The following is a 10,133-nucleotide window of genomic DNA, read 5'->3' as shown; positions in this document are numbered from 1 at the left end:
GGGTTTTTGTTTTAGCAAACCTGCTAAGACTGTAAGAAGTGACTTCTCATTGTGGGGGCCGTGGTATGTGAATGTTCCCCTTGAGAAGCCTCAGAGGAGCTGGATTTATATAGCATACAGCTTCTGAACATCAGGCCCCTTTTGATGCATTAGTCTGGTCACCCCAGATCATTAAGCTACATGGTTCTGACTTTACACTGGGCTGACTAAAACTCTGGATTCCAACCCCACAAAGCTTTGATGCAAAAGGGAAGGGTCATTAACAAAAGAATGGAGAGAGTCGTGCTTCGACCTGCATTTGCCTGATGCGCACGTTGTAGCCCAGCCCCTGTGCTTACCCTTCCATCGAAGAGTAGGGAATGTCCTTTTGAAAATGTAGCTGCTTAATTTCTGCCATTTCCCCTCTGTCCCTTTGCAGGAAAAATCAGCCAACTGGCCAGGAGTCCCTCAAGAGGCAGAATTCAGCCACAAGCAAATCGCCTGTCCTGACACCTCAGGCTATCAAACACATCTGGGTCCGGACGGCGCTGATCGAGAAAGTGCTGGACAAAATTGTGCAGTACATCGTAGACAACTGCAGGTAACGAGGGGACCAGACAGCCGGAGTGGTATGGATTTGTCCATCTAGCAAATGGGGTATGTGTTTGCCCCTGGGACTTCATCAGCCTGCTGCCCATGGGCCTAAGCACCGTCAGATTGGGTTGCAAAAAGCAGTTCCATAGTTTCACAACAGGTTTGGTTTTGAAAACACTGATGACTTCTCAGGTGTTGGACAGAATTTCGGTCTGTGACCAAGTTCGTGAAGGAAGGGGAAAAAAAAAACTTTACAAGCCATGCGGATAACAAGGGAATTTATTGGGGACACTTGTATGGCTTCAGACAAAGGATATGGTGAACATCCTGAGGCTTGATTTAGATTAGTCACAAACAGAGGGTATGCCTCCACTCAGTAATGATGCAGCTTGCTCTAAAGCTGTTCAAACAAGTGGTTACATCCCAGGTGAGATGTCTTTGGCTGTGCGAGGTGCATGGTATATTCCCAAAGTTTGGGTTATGTTCTCCTTGGCAGCAGGCAAGTAGAAGAATTTTCCTGGAAAGAAAAAGTGTGGTGGTCAAAGGATATTATTCTGTTGGTAGCATCTAATCCTAGTTTGTTTGGAGAGGGGAGTGGGTGTGTTTTGGAGACAGCCTGGAGGATGGCACTGTCTGGCAAAATGTCCCAAGTGAAGATACTTTGGCCCAAGACCTAGCCCTGCTTTCTTGCTCTGCTGTACAATTTTGCCAGTGATTTCTGCAGGTGCAAGTGGTAAAGGAAGCTCTCACAGTCTTCCCTCCCAGCTTACTAGAAGGCATGAAGCACACCACACTTCTGGGATTATAATGGTTACTCCTGCAGCCTCTGGGTCTGCACTTGGCTAGGTATGTAACTGGTCCCTAATGTACCAAGAAGTACGTTTTAGCCGTAATGACCCAGGAATTATGCGAGAGGCAAGGATTTTTGTGGGAGGTATCTTTGAGCCAAGTGCATGGTTCGGATAAAGTCAGACAAGCTTTCCAATGCAAGGCACAGATGAAGCAGGTCACTAATGAAGAATGGTTTGCATTGGAAAGCTTGTCTGACTTTATCCCAATCACGCGCTTGCTCCAGTAAGAGATACCACCCATCAAAATCCTTGTCTCTTCCAAGAAATATGCATGCTGGCCAAAGCAAGCACATGCAGTTGTGTGGGCCTGGCTTCCTGGGAGCAAAATGTCTTCCTCTGGTTTCCAGTCATGTTTGCAGCCCCGTGTCCTGTCTGGGGTGAGGCATGCCTTGTGTCTTTACTCTCTGAGCTTCAGGGTCGTTTGCTGACTTGTTTTGGTGTTTGAGTTTCTTTTCTTTTGTTCTCCTTTTCTCCCTGACTGTATTTGAGTCCACACGGATCATACTGAAACACTTTCTTTGAAGCACAACAATATGCCTGAGCTCTGCAATGGCCTCAGTGTTGGACTCTGGTGTTTGAGTAGCTCATCCGTGCTCTTTAGGAGGAGAAAACAGCTTTGAGTTTCAGCTCCACTTAGTGGTAGAGATGAGGAGAACGATGGTACAACTGAAGAAATGCTGTTTAGCATTTGGCTCTTTTTGTACCAGGTCAGTCTTTTCTTCAGCTGTATCAAGTCTTTTGGGTCATTGCAAGAGCTGCTGTTGTTAATATTTTAAGAAACAGCTTTCCATGTACCATACTTCGGCTCCAGTGGGTAGCTACTTAAGGCTGCTTGAGACCAGCAGAGAACATTTATTCTTTTTGGTCACAGTGGACGATCTTGGCAGAAATTACTTGCTAAAATGTATTGTTTCTAGTTCTATTACATTAGTGCCTTGAGTCCCAAACTGAAATCAGAGGTGGTCTTATGTCAGGGGTTGTAAAACACTGAAAGGCAAATCCATTCCACCTACGATGCACCTATTCCAACTTGTCACGAGTCCTTGAAAAACTGTTAGCACTTGTATTTTTGTCACTTGCTGTCCTTTTAGAACAAAGTCACAGAGAAGCAGTGCGTAAGAGCAGAACCTGCGCACCTGTGGTATGAACAGCTTTTCAGGGACTGTAACAGGGTAGAAAATGGTCACACTTAGGTGCTTAGCTGCAGGATCAAGTCCTAAGAGTTTGTCTCACTACACAAAGCAGAGCATGTGTGTCTTCCCTCCTGCCACTTACCCACACAATCAAATAAATGGTTAATTTATGGTAGTTTCAGAAGCACCCAAATGACTTGGATGTATAAGTGCCATTGAAAATCAGAGGGACTCGTGCTCCTAAGTCATTTGGCAGCATTTGAAAATACCAACAAGTGATGCTGATCCATTTTTATTTTTTTTATTCCCAGCAAATTTTATGAGAAAGAAGCTCTATTGGCAGATCCTGTTTGTGGTCCAATCCTTGCTTCTCTTCTAGGTATGTTCCTCAAGTATTATGCCAAGGGGCCTTAGAGTAAGAATGCTTGGGGGGCAGTTTGTGGCTTTAGTAAGACAGTGAGATGAATGCTAGTCATGCTGCTGTGTAGTTACTATGTAGTTATAAGCAGGGATCCCACTCTTCTCTGATTCAAAAAAATCCCCAATTTTTGGTTTAAAAAAACAGTACCGTATCCCCAAATCCACATTTTTCCATGATTAAAATGAAACCCCTCTCTCTCTCTCTCTGTGTGTGTGTATATAGAAAATGCAGAGTTGAGGTTACTTTTTTTAAAACCAAAAATAGGGGTTCTTTTAAAACCAGAGAAAAGCAGGATCCCTGGTTATAAGAGCTCCAAGGGAACGGTGCTGGCATTTTTGTTGCTGACCACATTTTCCGAAGCGGAGACACATAAGACAGAATAAGAGCTGCCTCCTCTACACAATATGGGAGAGGACGTGAAACTTTAATTATTTGGTCTGATGAGAGCAGGGTGGAGTCCGGTTTCATAGAGGGCTTGCTGGGTGCAGTTTCCCTCAGCTGGGAGTTGGTGTTAACATTATTGCAATGCCTGTCTGTTATGTGCTTAGCAAGATTTTTCTTGCAGCCATAGTTAATAGGACCTGATTTATTATAAGAGGGAATTTGGCCAAGGTTACATGCTAGGGGAGAGAATGTTTACTTCCATGGCACATGAGGAAAAAGGGCCGCAGTTCAATATCTCATCTGGAGGGATGAGCAAGTAAGTGAGTTTCTGTGTGTCAGTAGACTGTCATGGATCCTCTCTCATTGCTGTTCTCCTAGTTGGACCCTGTGCTCTCGAATATACCAAGCTGAAAACAGCCGACCACTACTGGACTGACCCCTCAGCCGATGAGCTGGTGCAGAGGCACCGCATTCATGGAGCACACGGCCGTCAGGACTCTCCCTCCAAACGCCCGGCGCTGGGAGTAGGTATTTGCTGTGTGCCTGCTTCTTGGTAACTGGCAACGCCTGGTGTTCTGGTGGGGAGGCTTTTTGTCCACGCCGCTGTCCCAGAAGAAAGTCCATGTGGGTCCCAGTATCCCCCTGCCCCTCCCAAGTGTAGATGGGTTTGCAATCCAGCCCTGAAATTCAGGGCTGAGGGTGCCTGGGGTTTTGCCCCCAGTGCCTGTCCCTGTCTCAAGGAAGCTGCAAGCTCCTTTGGCTGGCATGTGGAAGAACCCATGCCACATAAGAGAGAGCTTTTCTTAGTGAAGAGGCACTGTGCTCAGGAGCCTCTGTGTGCAGCTGGCTCCCAGCGCTGTGCCACCTGCCCCCAGAATGGCACCTCTCTCCTGTACCAGATCCGGAAGCGGCACTCCAGCGGGAGCACGTCCGAGGACCGGTTTGCTGCTTCGGCAAGGGAGTACGTGGAGTCTTTGCACCAGAACTCGAGGACACACCTGCTGTATGGGAAAAATAACGTCCTCGTTCAGCCAGTAAGTAGCAAGGCAACAGCCACGCTGTGTTCATGTCTTGGGGGAAGGTTAGTTTCTTCTAGTCACTAGCACAGGGAGTCAGTAGTGCTGCAAAGAACAGAACTGTGCCAGCTCTGAAACAGTGCCAGGACATTTGGCTTTCCCCGTGCGATCCAGGGGGACAAAACACGGTCCCTCCCATCTCATCCTGGAGGCTGGATGGAGCTTGGGCCCCGTTTCAGTGGTGCTCCTCTCCCCTCACCTCCAAAATGGTGAAGAGTAGAGGGAAAACGGATCAGGGTGGGTATAACACAGCCTGTGTTCCTGTACAGGCTCTGCCTCTGTCTGTTGTCAGACTCCCTGCTTTCCTCCCAGTTTGTCCCTCAGCCCCTCAGTTCTACAAGAGAGGGGCAGTATGATCTAGCAGGTGGAACACTGAATGGGAATTGTGTCTGTTGGCCCTGCCACTGGCTCTTTGCCCCCTTTGGCAGATCCCTTTTCCTCTCAGTGCCTCAGTTTCCTCTTCCACCCTTTGTCTGTCTTGTCCATTTAGACTGTACTTTCCTTAGGGCCGGGCCTGTCTCGTGCCATGGATACATGCAGTACCTATTTATTTGGGGACTTTATTTCATGGACGGCTTCTTAATCCTACAGCCACACAAATAATTATTTTACATTTAGATCATATAGGGTCCCCAGTGTAATCGAGCAGTGGACATGAGATGTGCAGCCTGGCCCCTGTGTAAGGTACTAGAATGTGGTGTAGTCATCTCTGTAAAAACCAGAGGTGAAGTTACTCTGTGTCTGCTTAACGCAAGTGATTGTAACTGGCTCCTGCCACCCAGTGACAAAGTACTGGAACAGCATGTAGGGAGGCAACTACCTGGGAAGATCTGGTCACTGTCTACCTTAGACACGAGTGTAACTTGCGCTGGTGTACAAAACTGATGGAAAGTACACCAGGGTTTGTGTTGTGTTTCTAGGTCCCAAGTAGTTTTTAAGCTGTATATTAGGGGCCACTTGTTTCAAAGCTCGCAGACCATTCCATCAGAAGGGCTCCATAAAGGATGGGACTTGTATACATACATACACAAAACACACAGTAGGTGTCCTTGACTGTGCTCCTGAACAGTAAATTTGTTCAGCAAGCTCAACAGGCCACCTTATGTATCTGGATTGGGTTTGGAGGCACTAGGTCTGGGCAAGCATCGATGCTGTAAAGTAGTAACATCAATTGCTCAGAAGAATTTGCTCCGAGAGCTAATGTGCATTCTCAGGTCCAAAAAGGAAGTCAAGCCGCTGACAAGCTTTTATGAGTTTATAAAAGACTCTTGGCTGTTTCAGGTGTGTTAATTTATTACAGTTTTTGCAGCATGCGCTGTTGCTCAGAGCTGTAATTCCCTGACAACTAGCAAAGAAAACGTCAGACGCTTGCAATGTGGTTGTTAATTAGTTGTGTTGTCATAGAATTATAGAAAATGAGGGTTGGAAAGGACCTCAGGAGGTCACATCTAGTCCAACCCCCTGCACAAAGCAGGGCCATCCCAAACTAGATCATCCCAGCCAAGGCTTTGTCTATCTGGGTCTTAAAAACCTTCAAGGATGGAGTTTCCACCACCTCTCTGGGTAACGTGTTCCAGTGCTTTACTACCCTCCCAGTGAGAAAGTTCTTCCTAATCTCTAACCTAAACTTCCTTTGCTGCAACTTGAGACCGTTGCTCCTTGTTCTGTCATCTGCCACTACTGAAAATAGTCCAGCTCCATTCTCTTTGGAGCCACCCTTCGCGTAGTTGAGGGCTGCTATTAATTCTGTTATGACAGTACCTAGAGGCCCCTGTCAAGACTAGAGTCCTTATGTGCTAGGTGCTGTCCAAATGCCATGAGAGATGGTTCCTGCCTCAAAGAGGAGAGTCGAAATGAACACGGGAGACAAAGGTGGCAGGTATCAAAGAGGGAAGCTCTTGGCCAAGGTCACAAAGAAGTCAGCGCTAGAGCCAGGAATATCACCCACATCTGTGCATCTTTTCCACTGAACCAGGAGTGGAGAGCAACGTGGATCTGAAAATACTCCCACTCTCCTGATGTTGCTTTTAAACCTCGTCCCTGACAGCTTTTCAAACAAAGCACTGAGATTTGTGCCTGGTTGGAAGCATGGAGGATCTGCTAGGCCCCCAAGTAGCATGAGCTGGAAGAGTATGTGCCCAGTTTTGCTGAAAGGCAAATACCCCAGAGGATGAAGGGGTAGTGGAAGGGAGATGTGACTGGGAGCAGCATGGGCTTCCATCTGGGCTCTAATTGAGAACTTTTTTTTTTTTTTTAAGCTAATGGCCGGCAGGGAGGCGGTCCTTTGGGACAACATGGAGCAACAGATAATTAGAGTCTGATATTGCAGTATAACCACCCACAATCTGCTTGATCCTTCTCTCCTTTCTGCCTGTGCTGTTGTACTGCAACTCTCCCATTAGGGAAGTTACTCTAACAGCTGACAGGAGAAAGATTAAAACTATCCCTGTTTCACTGCTGGATCCACCTTAGCTCCTCTGATCCTTTTCTTTTTCATGTCCTTGTGTCAAGGTATTCAGCAGAATTTGCAGATTCACTGGAATCTGACAGGGCTGCGCTGCAACCAATTCTGTTATATCCTTGAACATGCAACTTCTGGGCTGTCAACTGTGCCCTAGCACCTGCCCCCCAGCTCCTCTGATTATCTGAATAAGGGGAGCCCAGATCCCTCAGTCTTAGTCCATTCTGCCACTCACATAAATCACACTTGAGCTAGCTTCAAACTAGCTGGCAGTGCAGCTGGGGTAGCAGGGACCTTGGGGCAGGCGTTGCAACCCCTGCTAGGCTTGCTGCTACACCTAGCGAGCGGTGTCTGTCTGTGCGACCATCCGAGGTCTCAGCAAATATAGTTTTGTGAGCAGACTTTTTCCTCCTTCCTGTAAGGGTCAGAAAGATGCAGGTTCTGAAAGAACAGCAAGTTCTTAGAAAGGAGGATGTAGGAAGACGGACACAAGCTGTCTGTGGAATGGAGTATGTATTGGATGCAGTGGACCTGGTGTCCGGCCCGCCTATCCCCGCATTGCGCTGCTACTGCTGTACAGCGCACACTCAAACCTACTGTCAGCAAAGCAACAATTTTGTGCTGTTTTGAAGGCTCTTGTGGGCTTGATTTCATTAGCTGGTGAGTCTGGAAGTCATCTGTTTTGCCCACTCCAGTAATCTGGTGAGGAAGTGCAGTAAATATGGAGAGTTTCTGAGGACATCAGGCCTGTGTGCGACAAGAATGGCCTCCTGCCTATCTTAGCTTTTGTGGAAGTTGCCATTTCCTGCTGGGGAAAAAAATCATAGGTCCGACTGACCAACCCTGTAATTGCAGCCAGAGAGCAGAGACTCAGCTGGGTTGGGGTTTGGGTGTGTGTTTAAGTGAATTCACAGATGATGTTTGGAGTTTTAAGTTGTCGTAAAAGTCCGAATATTGCAATGCCCGAGTGAGCGCCACAGGTCTGAAGTGCTTGCGTCTGGGTCTCTGTGACCCAGGCTGCTTCACACATTAAGCTGCTCTGTTCAACTGACATGAGTCAATAACTGTTCCTATTTCTGACTCATCTACTCACAGGAACTAGTTGGTTAGAAACTGGGAGCTGAGGTAATTCAGCCTGAGCAGGGCAGAAACGAAGGTCACGTACAGCATGATGGTTTATTTTGCAGGACTGGGGACATGGCATTGGTTAGTAAAATGTTTTTCAGTCTGAAAAATACAGCTTGACCCCTGTGGCAAGCAGAGCTTTACTTACCATGCCCTGCTTATGGGCCTGCTGTTGGAAATAAACCCAAGTCCTTTCCTTCATAGAGTTATGCAAGAAGCAAGGATTTCTTAGGGTGGTGTCCTTTCATTGGACCGACTGTGTAGCTGGTTTAGAGTAAGACAGACTATCAGATGCAAGACATTTTTCATTAGGGCTCCCATTTTTAGTCGGAGGTAACCCTCTACCCACAAATCAGGGTCTGTCTCCGTCCAGGTAAGAGTGATGCTTTCACTCCACTAGGACTGTACATTAAGATAGGCCACTTGCGTTAACTGCGTGTTATAACAGCTCACTGGCAATGCACGCAGAGCTTGAGTATCTTTATATGTATATTCTTTCTTAAACAGAGAGATGATATGGAGGCAATTCCTGGGTATCTCTCCCTGCATCAGTCAGCAGATAACTTGACTCTGAAATGGACCCCGAACCAGCTTATGAATGGGACCCTAGGGGATTCAGAACTCGAGAAAAGGTAACATTGACTTTGCAGAGAAGACTGGAAGCACATACTTTTGGTGTACTGATGATGCACTTGAATAAGCAAGTAGCTGTGTGGATTTAATAAAAGGGGCATGATCTGTCATATGGACAAGGGGCTGGGAGGCAGAGGACATGAATTTTATCTTTGCTCCAGTTTGCCGCATTGCTTGGGCAAGGCACTATGGTATGCTGTGCCTCCATTTTCCTTCCTTGTGTGTTTTGTTGGACAATAAGATCCACTCAAGGCCAGTTTCTCACTGTGCACTTGCTCAGTAGCCAGAAAACGGGATGCTCTTGCTCTTTGGGAAACCTCCCACTGCAATGGTGATACTGATAACGGGCAGAAATTGGGGGAAACTGTCCAAAATTGCTTATAAACAAACGCTGGCCAGGGAGGAAAACAGAATTTGCTGTGTGGCAATTCTGACATTTTATTACTTTAAAATTGTTGGTCACTATGCAGACACAGTGCTGCCCTAACATACTTCAGATGATCTGTTCTGTTACCCAGTTTTAGGATCCATTAAAAAAATAAGTTTTATTCAGGGCCTCTGGGTCTGAAGTTCCCTCCCATCATCCCTTCACAGCATCTCAGAACACTAAGCAATCATTTATTAATTCAACCTCAAGGAAGCAGTGTGATACTACCGCCCTTTACTAAAACACAGGTCCATCACCTCTAGCGTCCTAAGTACCCCATCCCCTGCTGCATCCAGCAGAGATGAAAGAAACCTGGCAGGTGCAAACCAGTCCCTAGGGAACCTTTCTCCCAATCCCTAGCTGCTTGGTGTTGGGTACACCCTAATCTGAATCTGAGACTTTCTACCCCCACAAATGGTGTTTAATCCTAAGTTTTATGAACTGGGCAGTTCTTGTGTCACATACAAATGTCCAGTCTTTTTCTTAAAAATAACCAAACAAAACAAAATCCCTCAGCTCTTGGTTTCAACAACAAAACGGGGGAAATGAGTTCTGCCAACTGGAAGTCCAAGGGAGGACTCCTGTTTCCATGGAATTTCAGTGGTGGGTCCTTGGGACCCAGTTGATTTAACTACCGTATGCAGGAATTATGTCAAAAATCAATCGCAGGTGTCCTGATTCCTAGCCCAAGTAGAGTCCTGAGAATGAGGCATTTGCTTGAAGCAAGGAGCTAAGAGGATTGACTGTAACTTGGCTGGTTGCAGAGACACACACCACATCCATCCAGTTCCTTCACTTTTTAACTTTGCCAGAAGTTCCATTTATTTGGCCAAGTTTAGAGAGCAGCTCTCAGTTTGGTGATGGGCTTATCCCTGTACTGGGCACTCCGATGCAGCTCTGGCACAGCACCTAAAAAACAAGGTGTCCTGCATTCTCTTCCTTTCAGTGTTTACTGGGACTACGCCTTAATCGTGCCATTCAGTCAGATCGTCTGCATACACTGCCATCAGCAACGTAAGCATAAGCCTTCTCATCACAGAGGTGCCTCA

General features: G+C 46.7%; 1 protein-coding gene across 1 annotated transcript in view; it reads left to right on the top strand.

Annotated features, from left to right (window-relative positions):
- The window catches only part of SGSM2 (small G protein signaling modulator 2), a 133,603-nt gene that overhangs the window by 93,811 nt on the left and 29,659 nt on the right, over positions 1–10,133 (top strand). Inside the window, exons 4-9 of the mRNA XM_019511036.1 lie at positions 419–580; positions 2,869–2,936; positions 3,741–3,886; positions 4,262–4,396; positions 8,532–8,656; positions 10,031–10,098. Of these exons, the coding sequence (XP_019366581.1) occupies positions 419–580; positions 2,869–2,936; positions 3,741–3,886; positions 4,262–4,396; positions 8,532–8,656; positions 10,031–10,098 (704 nt within the window). The remainder of the gene's footprint in view (positions 1–418; positions 581–2,868; positions 2,937–3,740; positions 3,887–4,261; positions 4,397–8,531; positions 8,657–10,030; positions 10,099–10,133) is intronic.

The sequence above is a fragment of the Gavialis gangeticus genome, unplaced genomic scaffold (genome assembly GCF_001723915.1).
Source record: "Gavialis gangeticus isolate Ggan-Ray unplaced genomic scaffold, GavGan_comp1, whole genome shotgun sequence".
In the NCBI taxonomy this organism is placed as follows: Eukaryota; Metazoa; Chordata; order Crocodylia; family Gavialidae; genus Gavialis; species Gavialis gangeticus.
This window is presented reverse-complemented; position numbering and strand designations above follow the sequence as displayed.